Source organism: Lepus europaeus, chromosome 12 (assembly GCF_033115175.1).
Source record: "Lepus europaeus isolate LE1 chromosome 12, mLepTim1.pri, whole genome shotgun sequence".
Classification (NCBI taxonomy): domain Eukaryota; kingdom Metazoa; phylum Chordata; class Mammalia; order Lagomorpha; family Leporidae; genus Lepus; species Lepus europaeus.
Genome location: NC_084838.1, coordinates 33,807,500 through 33,825,574, shown reverse-complemented (window position 1 = coordinate 33,825,574; position 18,075 = coordinate 33,807,500). Strand labels below are relative to the sequence as shown.

General features: G+C 42.4%; 2 protein-coding genes across 2 annotated transcripts in view; one reads left to right on the top strand and one right to left on the bottom strand.

Annotated features, from left to right (window-relative positions):
- ERP44 (endoplasmic reticulum protein 44) overlaps window positions 1-17,240 on the bottom strand; it is a 116,020-nt gene extending 98,780 nt beyond the window's left edge. The window contains exon 1 of the mRNA XM_062207880.1: window positions 16,971-17,240. Coding sequence (XP_062063864.1) covers window positions 16,971-17,027 — 57 coding nt within the window. The 5' untranslated portion in view covers window positions 17,028-17,240. The remainder of the gene's footprint in view (window positions 1-16,970) is intronic.
- Window positions 17,241-17,429: 189 nt separating this feature from the next.
- The window catches only part of INVS (inversin), a 192,328-nt gene continuing 191,682 nt past the window's right edge, over window positions 17,430-18,075 (top strand). The window contains exon 1 of the mRNA XM_062207871.1: window positions 17,430-17,598. The gene's annotated coding sequence lies outside the window, so the exon portion shown is untranslated. The remainder of the gene's footprint in view (window positions 17,599-18,075) is intronic.

The following is an 18,075-nucleotide window of genomic DNA, read 5'->3' as shown; positions in this document are numbered from 1 at the left end:
GACACCTCAGAAATATAAAGATTCATCAGAAATTACTACAAAGAGCTGTTGGCCAACAAACCAGGAAATCTAAAAGAAATGGATAGATTCCTGGACACATACAACCTACCTAAATTGAGCCATGAAAACATAGAAAACTTAAAAAGACCCATTGTCAAGGCAGAAATTCAAACAGTAATAAAGAACCTCACAACAAAGAAAAGCCCAGGACTGGATAGCATCAATGCTGAATTCTATCAGACATTTAAAGAAGAACTAACTCCGCTTTTTCTCAAATTATTCAAAACAATTCAAATAGAGGGAATCCTCCCAAAGTTTTTCTATGAAGCCAGCATCACCTTAATTCCTAAAGCCAGAAAAGATTCAACAGAGAAAGAGAATTGCAGACCAATTTCTCTGATGAACATAGACACAAAAATTCTCAACAAAATTCTGAACATTCTAATCCAACAACACATTAGAAAGATCATTCACCTGGACCAAGTGGGATTTATCCCTGGTACACCACTGATGGTTCAACATCCGCAAATCAATCAATGTGACACATCACATTGACAAAAACCATATGATTATCTCAGTAGATGCAAAGAAAGCATTTGATAAAATACTATACCCTTTTGTGATGAAAACTCTAAGCAAATTTGGTATAGAAGAAACATTCCTCAACACAATCAAGGCAACTTACAACAAACCCATGGCCATTGTCCTGTTGAATGGAGAAAAAGGTAGAAGCATTCCCACTGAGATGCGGAACCAGAGCAGGATGCCCACTCTCACCATGGTTATTCAATATAGTCCTGGAAGTATTAGCCAGAGCCATTAGACAACAAAAAGAAATCAAAGGAATACAAATTGGGAAGGAGGAAGTCAAACTATCCCTATTTGCAGATGCCATGATTCCATATATAGGGGATCCAAAAGACTCCACCAATAGACTACTGGAACCATAGAAGAGTTTGGTAAATTAGCAGGATAAAAAAATCAATACACAAAATCAACACCCTTTGTATATACAGACAATGCCACAGCTGAGAAAGAACTTCTAAGATCAATCCCATTCACAATAGCTACAAAAAAAATCAAATACCTTGGAATAAATTTAAACAAGGATGTCACAGATGTCTACAATGAGAATTACAAAGCATTAAAGAAAGAAATAGAAGAATATACAAAAAAATGGAAAAGTCTTCCATATTCATAGATTAGAAGAATCAATATCAGGGCTGGCACTGTGGTGCAACAGGTAAAGCCTCTGCCTGCAGTGCCAGCATCCCATATGGGCGCCAGTTCGTGTCTCGGCTGCTCCGTTTCCGATCCAGCTCTCTGCTATGGCCTGAGACAGCAGGAGAAGATGACTCAAGTCCTTGGGGCCCTGCACCTGCATGGGAGACCCAGAAGACACTCCTAGCTCCTAGCTTCAAATCAGCTCAGCTCCGGCTGCTGTAGCCATTTTGGGAGTGAACCAGCAGATGGAAGACCTCTCAGTCTCTCTCTGCCTCTCATTCTCTCTGTGTGTAATTCTGACTTTCAAAGAAATAAATAAATCTTTTTAAAAAAAAAATTAATATCATCAAAATGTCCATTTCTCCAAAGCAATTTACAGATTCAATGCAATACCAATTGGAATGCCAAGGACATTCTTCTCAGATCTAGAAAAATGATACTGAAATTCATATGAAAACACAGGAGACCTTGAATAGCTAAAGCAATCTTATACAACAAAAACAAAGCCAAAGGATTCATAATGCCAGATTTCAAGACATACTACAAGGTAATTATAATCAAAACAGCCTGGTATTGGTACAAAAACAGATGGATAGACCAATGGAACAGAATGGAAATGTCAAAAATCAAGCCAAGCATCTACAACCAACTTATATTTGACCAAATGGCTAAAACCAATCTCTGGAGCAGGGACAATCTCTTCAATAAATGGTGCTTGGAAAACTGGATTTCCACATGCAAAAGTACGAAACAGGACTCCTACCTTACACCTTACACAAAAATACATTCAAAATGGATTAAAGTCTTAAAACTGATACTATCAAGTTATTAGCGAATATTAAGGAAACCTCGAAAGACACTGGCACAGGCAAAGAGTTCTTACAAAAGACCCCGGAGGCACAGGCAATCAAAACCAAAATAAACAAATGGGATTACATCAAACTGAGAGGCTTTTGTACCTCAAAAGAAACACTAAGGAAAGTGAAGAGGCAACCAACAGAATGGGAGAAATTATTTGTAAACAATGCAATGGATAAAGGATTAATAACCATAATATATAAAGAGATCAAGAAGCTGGCACAGTAGGTTAATCCTCCGCCTGCGGCGCCGGCATCCCACGTGGGAGCCGGTTCTAGTCCAGGCTGCTCCTCTTCCAATCCAGCTCTCTGCGTGGCCTGGGATAGCAGTGGAGGATGGCCCGGGTGCTTGGACCCTTGCACTCACAAGGGAGACCAGGAAGAAGCTCCTGACTCCTGGCTCCTGGCTTCGGATAGGCACAGCTCCGGCCGTTGTGGCCATTTGAGGAGTGAACCAACAGAAGGAAGACATTTCTGTCTCTCCCTCTCACTGTATGTAACTCTACCGTTCAAACAAATAAATAAAATCTTAAAAAAAAAAACGATAAAGAAACTCCACAATACTAAAACAACCTATTTAAGAAATGGATAAAGGACTTAAACAGACATTTTTCAAGAGAAGAGGTCCAAATGGCCAACAGCATCACTAGCCATCAGAGAGATGCAGATCAAACCCACAGTGAGGTTTTGTCTCACTCCCATTAGAACAGCTTTCATACAGAAATCAACAAACAACAAATGCTGGTGAGGATTTGGGGGGAAAAGGTACCCTAATCCACTGTTGGTGGGAATGTAAACTGCTAAAACCACTATAGAAATCAGTTTGGAGAACCTCAGAAATCTGAATATAGACCTACCATATGACTCAGCCATTCCACTCTTGGGAATTTACCCTAGGGAAATGAAATCAGCAAATAAAAGAGTTATCTACACCCCCATGTTTATTGCAGCTCAATTCACAATAGCTAAGACATGAAATCAACCTAAAGGATCATCAACTGAAGATTGGATAAAGAAATTATGGGATAAGTACTCTATGCAATACTACACAGCAGTAAAAAAAAAAAAAAAAAAAATGAAATCCAGTCATTTGCAACAGAATGGATGAATCTGGAAATCATCATTCTTAGTGAGATAAGCCAGTCCCAAAGGGACAAATACCATATGTTCTCCCTGATCTGTGATAACTAATAGAGCACCTAAAAGGAAATCTATAGAGGTGAAATTGACACTTTGAGAAGCAATGACTTGAGCAGCGCTTGTCTTGACTGTTGAGTTTTGTTTTATTTTGTTTTTTCCTTAATCAAGAATGTGGCTGAGAATGGGGGAGAGAGGAGGTGGGTTAGGAGGGCGGGTATGGTGGGAAGAATCACTATATTCCTGAAGTTACACTTATGAAATTTGCACTCATTAGGCCGGCGCCATGGCTCAACAGGCTAATCCTCCGCCTTGCGGCGCCGGCACACCGGGTTCTAGTCCCGGTCGGGGCACCGATCCTGTCCCGGTTGCCCCTCTTCCAGGCCAGCTCTCTGCTGTGGCCAGGGAGTGCAGTGGAGGATGGCCCAAGTGTTTGGGCTCTGCACCCCATGGGAGACCAGGATAAGCACCTGGCTCCTGCCATCGGAACAGCGCGGTGCGCCGGCCGCAGCGCGCTACCGCGGCGGCCATTGGAGGGTGAACCAACGGCAAAGGAAGACCTTTCTCTCTGTCTCTCTCTCTCTCTCTCTCTCTCTCTCTCACTGTCCACTCTGCCTGTCAAAAATTAAAAAAAATTAAAAAAAAAAAAAAGAAATTTGCACTCATTAAATAAAAGGTTTCTTTGGGGGGAAAAAAAAAAGCCTCAATGGGGGCCCAGGCTGCCTGGCTCATCCTATGATGCTTCCTCTGAAAGTGCCCCACCACTGCCATCCACCAAGCCTCATCAGAAGCAAATCTTTGGTGTCACTCAAAGCTGGACTGTCAACCAACTATCAACCAACATAAATTTCTTTCCTTCCTAAGTAGCTCGTCTCAGGTATTTCACTGTAATAATGAAAAGCTGACAAATGCATCCTCCTCTTCCAAAACTACCCATCTGTCCAATGGGAGGCATAAGTGTTAATGAGACTAGAAGAGCAAGACCATTAAAAAAAAAAAAAAGAAGAAGAAAAGCAAGACCATATGATGAGATTCTTTACCCAAACTGACTCATCATAAACCATCATATTGTTAATAGAGTTTCACCAAATAATCTCTATTATAATATCTGAATTTTAAAAGATTTGTTATATTCCTTTTTTCATCAAATCTACAAACATGTTGAGCCCAATGGCCAAAACTTACTAAAAGTAGTAAATATAATACATGCTTCTGTGTAAATAACTTTATACTGCACTAAAAGCAATATTTAAGGGACAACTATAGTTTATGTAAGTGAGACTTAGAGGAGCAAATGCAATTGTATGATCAGCAATTTGAAATCTTCTATACATATACAGATAGGACTTTTATTTTCCATCTTTTCAGTGATCAAAACCTTGCAGTAATAATCTATTCATCCCTTACTAAATTCAACTAGAGAAAGATTACACACTTCTAAAGAATCATCATTTTCCACATACACAGTCAATTTCAACAGTAAAAACATATCTTTTGAATGATTTTGAGTTTTTAATGGTAACAGAAAAGATGTTTTTCTATGTAAAGCTAATGACACCTTTCAAACAGCAGAATTTAAAGCATGTTTCCCCACTTTCATCTGTACCACTTACAGGAATTTATTTGCTTTTGTATTGAAAGAAATGCATATCAAGTTAGATGTTTATTCCTATCAATCATAATTATATTTGTCACTATTTTTATAAGATTGTGCCATAACTTACCAAGGTTAAAAGACAAGCAAATTATTACTTTAAGAAGCCGTGAATATTTAGACTCTTTTAAAATAAAAAGCTTCACCCATTTTCTCATTTCAGAGGGTCAAAAGACAGTGCAATCATAGAAAGATGGTCAGCATAAGCATCCTCCTCCTCCAAAGCACTCTCCCCATTCTACAATGACTCCATTCATTTGACAAGCTTTCCTTCTCTAGTCATCATCTGCCAAAACAACTATCTCCTATACGTCAAACACAATGCAAACCACTTTATTTTTTTTAAGATTTATTTTATTTGAAAGTCAGAGTTAGAGAGAGAGGAAAGGCAGAGAGACAGAGAGAGAGAGAGAGAGGTCTTTCATCCAATGGGTAACTCCCCAATTGGCCACAACAGCCGGAGCTGCGCCAATCCGAAGCCAGGCCAGGAGCTTCTTCCGGGTCTCCCACACGGGTGCAGGAGCCCAAGGACTTGGGACATCTTGTACTGCTTTCCCAGGCCATAGCAGAGAGCTGGATCAGAAGAGGAGCAGCCAGGACTAGAACCGGCGCCCATATGGGATGCCAGCGCTTCAGGCCAGGGCGTTAACCCGCTGCGCCACAGCGCCAAGCTACTTCATGTACATTATACGTTAATCTTGCAACTTTGCAAAGCAGTTATCCCATTTTTTAAATCAGAAAATGAGGCTCAGAAAAGTCAGGAACTTTGCTTAATATTACATAACTAAAAAGAAGCAGAGCCAAGAATGAAGTAGGTCATTTAAACTTCAAAGTCACTCTGCCTTCTAGTATTACCAGTTATTCTGAAAATCCAGAGATTAAAACTACTTCCACAATGTATCAACACCCTAAAAGGGATGTACATTGCACACCTAACCTTCTGGAGAAAGAATCCAATTAAACACCAAGCTTGAACCATACACAAATATTTTGAGCTAACAAGAACTTATATTTACAGCTTAGAAGCACATGTCTTTTGACATTATCATAGCAGCTCTGAATCTGGAGTAGAAATTGTATGTCCTCATTTTATAAAGGAGAAAATTGAAACTCTGCAGTATCTGACATACAGTAAAAATGGAAACATTTTGTTAAGTGACTTGCCCAAATTAATGGCAGAACATGGTTCAAATCCAGGTTTCTCTAAATTTTAAAGTTAGTGCATAATACAACAAAGCACATCTGCCTCCAAAAACTATCTTCATAATTAAATAATGACTTTAAGTATAATATCATTTAAGTGGAGTTATAAAACATAGCTAGGCAGATAACTTATTCTCTTAACAGTCATAGTTTTAAGCTGCTTTTGTCGGTCTGACAATTATTTGGATCAGAAGACCATAGGGACTAAAAGCTAGCCATTCAAACTTTTTACTTCAGTGCAGACAACTTTAATACCACTGAATAAACAACTTGGAAGTTTCCCCAGAAAAGTTATGTATTTAATCTTTCCTTTGTTCACGGACTCACTCGGCCTAACAAGATTTACTGAGTATTTCCTGTGTGGCAAAACCAAAAGAGTTCTGGGGCAGGTGTTTGGCACAGCATGTAAGCTGTTACACTTGGGACACCAGCATCCTGTTATCAGAGTACCTGGGTTTTGTCTCCATTCCAGCTTCCTGCTAATGCATCCTGGAAGGCAGCAGGTGATGACTGGAACAGTAGAGCTTGGAGCTTCTTCCGGGTCTCCCACGTGGATGCAGGGGCCCAAACACTTGGGCCATCTTCTGCTGCTTTCCCAGGTGCATTAGCAGGGAGCTAGATCGGAAGTGGGGGAACCAGGTCTTGAACTGGCACCCATATGGGGTGCCAGCATCGCAGCTGGAGGCTTAACCTGCTACAACACATGCTGGCCCCAAGATTTACTTATTTTTATTCAAAAGCAGAGTTAGAGAGAGAGGAAGAGACAGAGAGAGAGCAAGAAAGATCTTCTACCCACTGGTTTCATTCCCCAGTTGGCCCCAACAGCCAGGCCGAAGCTAGGAGCCAGGAGCTTCTTCTGGGTCTCCCATGGGGGTGCAAGGACCCAAGCACTTGGGCCATCTTCTATAGATTTTCCAGGCCATAGCACAGAGCTGGATAGGAAGAGGAGCAGCCGGGACACAAATTGGTGCCCAAATGGGACTCTGGTGCCACAGGTGGAGGCTTAGCCCACTATGCCACAGTGCCAGCCTCACCCAAGGTTTTTATATCCTTTCCCATCTGCTAAACTGAGCAAATCTCTAATGGTAGTGTCACCTGGAAACAAAAAAGAGCCTCAATCCTTTTTAGAGTCAAAAACTCCTCAAATTCCTAAATACTTTTTTCTGAATTTTTAAAATCCATTTACCAGAGCTACCATTCTCAGGCTGTAATAATCTTAAGGAAGAAATGGAAGAAATATCGGCACTCTATTATTCAGCCGACGGTTTTGCTTAGTTTCAATACTACTAGAATATTTTTCTGAAACAGTTTCCTTCTTTTCATTGTTTTTCTCTATTATGCTAGTAAAATCTATGTTCAGACTCAAGCAATTTAAAATCAGAGTCCAATAAAATGTTCAAAGTTCTATGTAATTCTAAAAATCACAAGGCTGGAGGGATCATAGAGATCTAACTCACAATATCACAAAAGATTCCCAAAATAATTATAATTTTATTTCACTCTTCACAAGGACAGAGAATGAAGATATTAGACCCATGGCATTACATAAGAGAATCTTCCAAAGTAACACAGTTTTCCTCTTCCTTCTTGAATTAGGTATTTTGAGTGCTGGTAGAAAACACTAAAGACTCCCATTTTTACTTCCGCTAAGCTGATACAGAATTATTTTAACTGAATATTAGCCAAAGGGTTTGCCAGCTACTTTAGGGCTGATAATGATATCTGGCCATATCAGCAAATTATATAGCAAGTTCTCTTAACAAAACAAAAACAAGAGGCAGGCATTCTGCACAGTAGTTAAACCACCAATCACAACTCCAACATTCCACAGTCGGCAACCCATATGTGACTTCCTAGGTTGGATTCTCAGCTCTGTTCTAGCTTCCTACACTGTGCACCCTAAGAGGCAGCAGGTGACAGCTCATGTAGTTGGGTCATTGCAACCCACATGGCACACCCAGACTGAGCTCCCAGCTCCCAGCTTTGGCCTGGTCCCATCCTAGCTTTTCCAGGCATTTGGGGAGTGAACCAGATGATGGGAAATTGCTCTGACTTCCAAATGGAAAAAAAAAAAAAAAAAAGTTTTTTTAATTAAAACAAGTATTCAATTCATATAAAAATTTATTACATTACTGAAAGGCAGTCCTATCTTCAGTCTATTCATATGAAAATTAACTCATCAATTTAACCCTTTAATAAGGCAGTACTCAAATTTATCATTCACAAAGAATACCTCCCTGATTTCTCCACTGAGAAATAATTTGTTTCTTACATACATCTATAGCAATACTTTTTTTCCTTTCTTTTCTTTCTCCTTTTTTTAAAGATTTATTTATTTATTTGAAAGGCAAAATTTATAGACAGAGAAAGAGGGAGAGAATATTTTCCATCCGCTGGTTCCTTCCCCAAATGGCCACAACAGCCAGAGCTGGGCAGCTCCAAGGCCAAAAGCCAGGAGCTTCTTGCAGGGGCCCAAGGACTTGGGCCATCTTCCACTGGTTTCCTAGGTACATTAGCAGGGAGCTGGAGCAGAAGTAGAGCAGCTAGGTCTCAAACTGGCCCCTATATGTTGGCTTTATCCACTATGCCACAACACCAGCCCCAAGATTACTTCAATACTTCTTAAACTTTCATGTGTATATGAATCACCTGGTTATATTGTGAAACTGCTGGCTTTGATTTGGTAAGTCTGAGGTAAGACTACTTGGAAGAAGCATGTGCAGACTCAGAAACACATTTCTAATCAGCAGAATCTATAGTCCACTTCTACCAATACTCTGGAGCACTCATCACTTCTTTTTGGTGTCCTAATTATTTACTGAATTTTGCATTTGTTTAAGACTTATTTATTTGAGAGGCAGAGTTACAGAGAGAGGGGGAGACAGAGAGAGGTCTTCCATCGACTGGTTCACTCCCCAAATGGCTGCAACAGCCAGAGCTGGGCCAATCTGAAGCCAGGAGCAAGGAGTTTCTTCTGGGTCTCCCATGCAGGTGCAGGGGCCCATACACTTGGACCATCTTCTGCTTTCCCAGGCCATTAGCAGGGAGCTGGACCAGAAGAGGAGCAGCCGAGACAAGAACCAGCACCCAAATGGGATGTGAGGCCTAGCCTACTACACCACAAAACTGGCTCCAATGAATTTTACATTTCTTAGAGGCATGATACACATCTCAATTATCTTTTCTTCTCCATATCAATAGCAAACAAGCATTCAGTTGACAGGAGAAAAGGAAAAGATATATATAATACAAAGAATTAGATGATGTTCCTGCAGCTTGAGCCATAAATAGTTCCTTTCTTTGGAATCAAGGTAAACAAAAGATCAATAAATGCTGTGAAAAGTCCAACTGTTTTTAATCACTTCCTTGGTTAGATGAAACAGCATAGCAGTGGTCAATATCAGAAATTCTGAGTGTGTGTGGTATCTAGAAATAGAAGACCAACAGTCTACAGGAAAATAGGCTAGAAACGGGAAGATATTTCACACAAAAAGAGATGCAAATAATCTCTACACATAAAAAAGTTCAATCACTCCCAAAGATATGCAAATTAAAATACACTGAGTTGATCTTTTTCATCTATCAAATTAACATATGTCCAATCAGCTGACATCATACTTCCCTAAGGCAACAGGGAAACTGCTTCATTCTTCCTGAGATCACAACCCTGCATATCCCCTCTACAGAGCAATTTCCTATCTAGCAACATTAACAAAGTTACATATATAAAAATACAGTTACCCTCTTCCCTAGCAACTTCACTCACAGAAATCTATCGCAAAGATATGCTATCAAAATTACGTACATACAAGCTACTGTTTGCAGAACTATTTGTAACATGAAAGAATGGAAACAACAATGGATTGATAAATCCCCCTAGTGGAGCACAGGAAGTTTAAAAAGAAATAAGGAATATTTGTATTCTCATTTCTATGACAGATTTTTAAGTTAACAAAAAAAGCATAGAAAGTATGACTAATAGGTAAGAAAATGCTACAGTTTAATAAAAGGGTTGAAAAATAAACTCATAATAAAAATACCAATAGTTTGCATAAAACAAAGGAAATAACCATAAAAATAGAAAATAGTTTTTAAAGTTCTCCTGTACTAAGAGGAAGAAAGAAGCATATAGAAATGAAGACATATCCAAATATTCATAAATTTCCTTTATAGATTTGGCTTTCAGAGCAATAAACTTCACATTTAAAAGCTAAAAAGTTAACAGAAAAATTAAACAAATGAACCAAGCAATATATAATGAGCTGGTGGTCAAGACCACATAAACTGAGTCACAAATTTCTAAGAAACTCTTCTTTACCTAATATATACTAAACTGATCTTCTGTATACAAAGAGAATTGAAAATGAATCTTTACATGAATGGAAGGGGAAAGGGAGCGGGAAAGGGGAGGGTTGCGGGCGGGAGGGAAGTTATGGGAGGGGGGAAGCCATTGTAACCCATAAGCTATACTTTGCAAATTTATATTCATTAAATAAAAGTTTAATAAAAAAAAAAAGAAAGAAAGAAACTCTTATTAGAAGGGGCCAGCGTTGTGGCATACTAGGTTAAGCCTCTGCCCTGCAGCACCAGCTTTCCATACGGGCACAAGTTCTATCTAGTCTTAGCTGTTCCACTTCCAATCCAGATCTCTCCTAATGGCCTGGGAAAGCAGTGCAAGATGGTCCAAGTGCTTGGGGCCCTGCACCCATGTGGGAGACCCGGAAAAAGCTCCAGGTTCTTGGCTTTGGTTCTGCCCAGCTCCAGCCATTTTGGGATGGCCAGCAGATGGAAGACCTCTCTCTTTGTCTCTCCCTTTCTCTGTAACTCTGCCTCTCAAACAAATAAAAGTTTAAAAAGAAACAGACACACACACACAAGAAACAGTAAAATACAGAACTACACCACGCGGACGCAATCAGCAATATTCAGAATGTGAGCAATTCTACAGGATGGGGTATCCAATTTTCTAAATAAATTATAAGAAAAAAAGATGAAATAGAGAGGGAATCTTAGATTTAAAAAGTTCTATAGGAAACATATGAACCAACTGGAATGTATGAACACTAGATGGCCACTGCTTTAAACAATCAGTTTAAAAAACAAAACAAAAACAATCAGGAAAATCCAAATCTAAACCTGACTAGAAAATCTGGTATACAAAGAAATTTGTTAATTTTTCTGATTTGATAATGGTATTCTAGTTGTTCTTGCTGGTGTTATTTTTATCTGATAGAAAGATACACTGAAGAAAAATAATCACCTGGGAAATGTTTAAAAAAAAAAAAATCAATGTCCCAAGTCCCACAGATATAAGTGATCTGGCATATAACTTGATATAGCACCCAGGTGACATTTTATTAAAACTGTTCCAGCTGATTCTATTGAGCAGTCAGATTTTTGTCCCATTAATCTGGGACAAGTTTTATTAATTAGATGATAAACTCACCTAGTTATCAATTGAACTACATATGTCCAAAAGAACTCTTTTTCAATTCTGGAATCTGTATTTGTTATTTACATTAATGGAAGCCAGCACTGTGGTGCAGTGGGTTGAGCTACTGCCTGCGATGCAGACATCCCTTCTGGGCGCTGGTTCAGGTCCCAGCTGCTTCACTTCCAACCAAGCTCCTTATTGATGCACCTGGGAAAGCAGCAGAAGATGGCCCAAGTGCTTGGGCCCCTGCCACCCACATGGGAGACACATATGGACTTCTGGGCCCCTTCCTAGACTAAGCCCAGTCCTGGCTGTTGTGGCCATTTGGTGACTGAATCAGCAGATGGAAGATCTCTCCCTCTCTGTTCCTTTCTCTGTAACTCTGGCTTTCTAATGAACAAATCTTTAAAAAAAAAAAAAAATGAAAGAAAGAATATGGTACTTCTGAATTCTTCTGTACATTTAAGATACTTAATAAATATTTCGATTAGATAACAGTTTACTTAGCTCTTTAGCTGTCTAATTTACTTAGCTTCCTAAACTAAGCAAACTTTTCCTGGCTTCCAATACATATTAAACAAACCTGGAGTACCAATGACAAGGCCTCAAATGTTCAGGGCTACTATAATAATTAATTGTAGTGTTTATCTTCAATAAAGCAAATAGAGTATCAAAAATCTCTAAATCACCAAAGAGGTTACTTAAGACAGATGAGACAACTTCATTCATTACTTCTCCTATTTTTTTTTTAACTCTTGTATACAATGCAGAAAGAAAATACTAAGAAATAATCTAGGTCAGCGCCATGGCTCAACAAGCTAATCCTCCGCCTTGCGGTGCCGGCACACCAGGTTCTAGTCCCGGTTGGGGCGCCAGATTCTATCCCGGTTGCCCCTCTTCCAGGCCAGCTCTCTGCTGTGGCCCAGGAAGGCAGTGGAGGATGGCCCAAGTCCTTGGGTCCTGCACCCGCAAGGGAGACCAGGAGAAGCACCTGGCTCCTGGCTTCGGATCAGCGAGATGCGCCGGCCACAGTAGCCATTGGAGGGTGAACCAACAGCAAAAAGGAAGACCTTTCTCTCTGTCTCTCTCTCTCTCTCTCTATCCACTCTGCCTGTCAAAAAAAAAAAAAAAAAAGAAAAAAAAAAAGAAAAGAAAGAAAGAAAGAAATAATCTAGGGGCCAACACTGTGGCATAGCTATTAAGGCCACCACTTACAGTGCCAGCATCCCATATGGCCTCTGGTTGGAGTCCCAGCTGCTCCACTTTCTATCTGGCTCCCTGCTAATGTGCCTGGGAAAGCAGCAGAGAATGGCCCACATGCTTGGGCCTCTGCACCCACAATGGAGACCAGGAAGAAGCTCCTCACTCCCGGCTTCGTATATGCCCAGCTCAGTAGTTGTGGCCATCTGGGGAGCGAATCAGCAGATGGAAGATCTCTCTCTCTTTCTCTACCTGTTTCTCTCTCCCTCTCTCTGTGTAGCTCTTTCAAATAAATAAATATTTTTTAAAAAAATCTAAGCAGAAAATGATTACTTTTTTTTTTTTTTTTTTGACAGGCAGAGTTAGACAGTGAGAGAGACAGAGAGAAAGGTCTTCCATTTCTGTTGGTTCACTCTCCAATGGCCGCTGCGGCCAGCACACCACGTTGATCTGAAGCCAGGAGCCAGGTGCTTCCTCCTGGTCTCCCATGCGGGTGCAGGGCCCCAGGACCTGGGCCATCCTCCACTGCACTCCCGGGCCACAGCAGAGAGCTGGACAGGAAGAGGAGCAACCAGAACAGAATCCGGCACCCCGACAGGGACTAGAACCTGGGGTGCTGGCGCCACAGGCGGAGGATTAGCCTAGTGAGCCGCAGCGCAGACCAAAAATGATTACTTTCAATGCTGAATAAGCCATCTCAGAGAAAAAGGTAATTAGAAGAGGGCTAATTAAATTATATACACACAGAAACATGGGGGCAGGGGCACTTCAAAAATTTGTAGAAAAATGGAATTAAAAGATAATCTACTGGGTCAGCATTGTGGAATAGCAGGTAAAGCCACTGCCTGAGATGCTGGCATCCCATATGGGCACCAGTTGGAGACATGGCAGCTCCACTTCCGATCCTGCTCCCTGCTGATGTGCCTGGGAAAGCAGTGGAGATGACCCACGGGCTTGGGTCCCTGCACCCACATGAGAGATCTGGAATTAGCTCCTGGCTTCAGATGGGCCCAGCTCTGGCCGCTGTGGCCATTTGGGGAGTGAAACAACAGATGGAAGATCTCTCTCTTTCTCTCTGTAACTCTGCCTTTCAAATAAATAAATCTTTATTAAAAAATTTATTTTGAAAGATTTATTTATTTGAAAGGCAGAGTTAGAGTGTGTGTGAGGGGGGGGGGGAGAGAGGGGGAGAGAGGGAGAGGGGGAGAGGGAGGGAGAGAGGGAGAGAGGGAGAGAGGGGGACAGGGGAAGAGAGAGAGAGAGACATCTTCCATTCATTGGTGCACTCCCCAAATGGCTACAGCGGCCTGGGCTGGGCCAGGCCTAAGCCAGGAGCCTGGAACTCTATTCGGGTCTTTCAAACTGGTGCAGGGGACCAGGGACTAAGCCATCTTCCACTGCTTTCTCATGTGTATTGGCAGGGAGCTGGATCTGAAGTGGAACAGCCACTCGAACAGACGCTCATATGAAATGCCAGCATCACAGCCAGTGGCTTCACACAATGCTGGTTCCAAAAGGTTAGGGGCAGGTATTTGGCTAGGTGGTTAGAATGCTGGTTAAGATGTTTACACCCCACATCAGAGCACCTGGGTTCCAGGCTCTAGTCCCTGACTCCAGCTTTCTGCTGATGCAAACCCTGGGAGGCAGCGGCAATGGTTCAAGTAATTGGGTTCCTGCTACCCACATGGGAGTCCTGAATTGAGTTCTCAGTTCCCAGCTTCCGTCCTGGCTGAGACCCACCCATTGTGGATATTTAGGGAATGAACCACTGGAGGGAGGGCTCACTCTGTGTGTGTGTGTATGTGTATGTGTGTGTTTCAGCTCAGAAAAATTACTAAACTGAGCTCTTGTGTTTAGTTAGACATCCAGCGAGGCTGTTTAGGCATACAGCGGTATATTCCAAAATGGTTTTGGGATCAGGGAAAAGATACCTACTTTGCTCCAAATATATCATACAATGTTGTAACTATTACCTTATGCACAGTACTAGATTTGAATAGGTATAACTCTTTAGGGTTGAGGTAGAGAATGTTTCAAAAAAAAAAAAATCATTGTACAAAGGAATGCACAACTTTTTAGAACAGGATATTTACGGAAAGCTTGATGACCTCAGCTAAGTGGATCCTAGGTTTTCTGCGGCTATATGTGGGAGGGAATAAACTTAAGTCTGAGAGGAGAAGTTGGAGGAGGAGAAAAAAAAAATACATTGGGGAACACACAGGGGATAGTGAGTATGCAGACTACATCACTTGAATATAATTACCAGTTAGGTAATCAACTCAGAGTTGTGAGTAGACAGAATAGATGCTTTATAAATATTTGCTAACTATTATATGATAAAACTAGGTAAATATTGTGTTCAAATAGAATCTAGCTTGGCTTGTAGTTCTAGTTTATTAAACCTTTTCTGTGCTTTATTTTCCAGTTAATTAATCTCTACATATATTCTCTAAAATGTCTTCTAGTTTTCTATTCCTCTATGTTTGCTTAGAAAGGTAAATACACAAAATATTAACAAGGTAACAGCCAAATCTAGATTGGATTTGGAAAAACAATTTATTTCATATATTTAACAGGGTGGGTAGGTTTTCTAAAAAAAACCATGAATCAGTTAAAAATAATTTTTTTCTCCTTCTTAAACTTAGTTCTACAACCAAACAATACCACTTGAAGAAAGTGCATCTTACACAGTTTTTCTATCCAATGTTTCAATTCCTCTCTGAACAATTTTTGTTCTTTGGACTTTCCAATCACCTAAAAATCACTTCTAACAAACAACTCATAGTTTAAGCCATCTTACAGATGAGGAAAAGGTTCATAGCTAGTGTCCTGAAGAAGACAGTGGTCTCTAATAACACTATTATCCCAAAAATTCTCAAAGGAAAAACCATTTTTAGTATAATAAAAGAAAATAGTCCCATAAAGAATACTTTCCCTGAAACAGAAGTCGTTCACTGTTGGCAATAAGATATTGTGTTACTTAACATTACCATGTTTATATATAACTTGTAGTTCTGAACAGTATTTTGACATTCCTGTACTATTTCACAGTGCTTCTTCTGAAAAGCACCAAATGCTGTATATGGATTTGGAAAATGGTTTACAAGACACAAAGAAAAGAGAGAGAGAAAACTATTTCAAGTACAATATTTACAGTGAAGGTGACTTGGTGGAATAAACTCCCCAATCAAGAAACCTGTTTCTAGTTCCAGTTCTGCCTCCACCCAGCTACGTGACTTTCTGTGAGTCACATATTTCTGAAACTGCAAAGTGGCTTTTATCCAACAATTTTCGTCTTGAATTTGGCTTTCTAAAAATCTACTACAATTAAAGGATTTTCAAATATTGCATTATAACAACAGCGCAACTAAGGATACATCATTTTCCCATATGGAGTTGGTTATCACTTTTGCCTCAATCGGACCAGAAGCCTTGCTCCCGATCACGTAGGTTGCACATTCAAGATGTACTCTGGAGAAAGAGGAGCCGGGGAAAGACTTTTCTATGATGGGATGTTGCGGGCAGCTTAGGGAGCTAAATAATGAGTGCATATGTGTGCAGAAGACCCAGCTGGTCATTCTCAGATCAGCAGCAAAGAAGAAGCAATCTACATCAACGGTGATGGGGAGTGAAGGGGAGGTGGATGAGGGGGCAATCCTAAGAAGATCCGAGGAAAGTCTTGAACTGAGGCTGTCAGATCATCACCATCTTCACTTTTCCAAACCCTTATTCCCCCACTGGACACCAAACCAGTCCCAGTTCCGGGTTCCCAACCAATCGCATCAGGCCACAACAGAGGGTTCTGCCAAACCGGGCACCGTTTCAGGGCTCCAGAGGGAGATTCACACAACCCCAGCACCTGTCGGCTTTACACCCTTTCCTTACGGAGCGGGTGCAAGAGACACTCTAGGGCTATCCTCGGTCCCCGCCAACCCGGGTACCGCCAGGTCTACATGCCCTGGAAACTGCACCAACCCGCCTGCTTCGGGGTTACCGGGGAGCCCCCCTCTGCCGTGAGCCTCGCTCGCCCAGGGCTCATTCTCCCGCTTACGGGTCCCAACCCTGACCGCGGTTTTTCAGGCCGCGGGGACCCGGGCCTGGGAAGCGGACAGATGGCTAGAGTGAAGGCGGTGGGGGAGGGAGTACTCTTCGCTACTGGAGGAAAAGACAGGAAAGCAACAGCAAGGGAGGGTGTAGCAGTGTCGCCCCTGGGCGAGGGCGGGAGGCCGTCGGCGCGTCTGTCATTCCCTCACACACTCACCAGGAGCAGCAGGGAGCATCTGAGGTCGGGTAAGGATATGAAGATGGCAGGATTCATGGTAACGCTGGGGTCTGCGGCAGGGACGGCGTTGGCGGATGGGGCTGGGCTGGGCTGGGTAGGAGAGGGCTGGGCTCCGGGAGCCGGCGGCAGCGGAGGATTCTCCCAGCAGCTGCACCTCGTCCTCTCGACCCGGAGCTCCAGCGGCGAACACCCGGGACAACTTCCAGAGGGGCCTCGCACACCCTCACTTCCGGGTCCTGTCCTCCTCAGAGCACGTCGGGAAATGTAGTCCTGCACTTCTCTCACTGGCTACGTCGGCGGACATCTAGAACTGCTTTTCCCATTAGGCTCTCGGCCCAGGCCCACCGAGCCCTCTGCTCGCGGCGCCCTGTGGGATACAAAAGGCGGAGGGCGGTGTACCTCTGCGTTTCCGAGGATGGGAACTACAGTTCCCAGAAGGCTATGCGGCAGAGCGCCTAGGGCGGCCTTCTGAGGGTCTCTACCACCTTCCGCGCGGTGGGGTGTGACCCTGCCGGCGGTAGTGTCCTGGCTTGGCGGGAGGGGCGGCCCCGTGGGGGTCTTGCCTCTTGGAGCCGCCCCCGGGACGTCAGTCCTGTAGGAGGCGAGGGTGAGTAGGAAGGGGCCCGACTGGGAGGCTCGGACCGATCGGTCCTGGCCCCTACCGCAGACTCCAGGCCCTCCTGGCCTAGGCTGTGGCCTGAGCCTCCATCACTGGCCTCCTCGCCTGCTGCCTCTTCTTTCTGTGCTAATTCCTGAGTTGTTAAGTGAGAGCCACGGCTCAGGGCCTCCGTGAGTCAGTGACTTATCCCTAATTGTCTCTGAGGGCTCCTGCAAGCTATAGAATGCAGAAACACGTTGTAAACCGAAAAGCTCAGTGCAAGAGTGCTTGCTGCTAATAACTGATCACTCCTGCTGGGTAATGACGAAATTCCTTGACTACAGTAGTCGAGGGTCTTAACCTGGCTCCAGGTTGCTCTCCAGCGTCTTCGTAAGCACCCAGCCAGGTCCACGCACCCTAAAGGATGGCCACACAGTCACTACTAAGTATCCGGAAGGAACCCTGCCGGTCTCCCTGCTCCCTTTG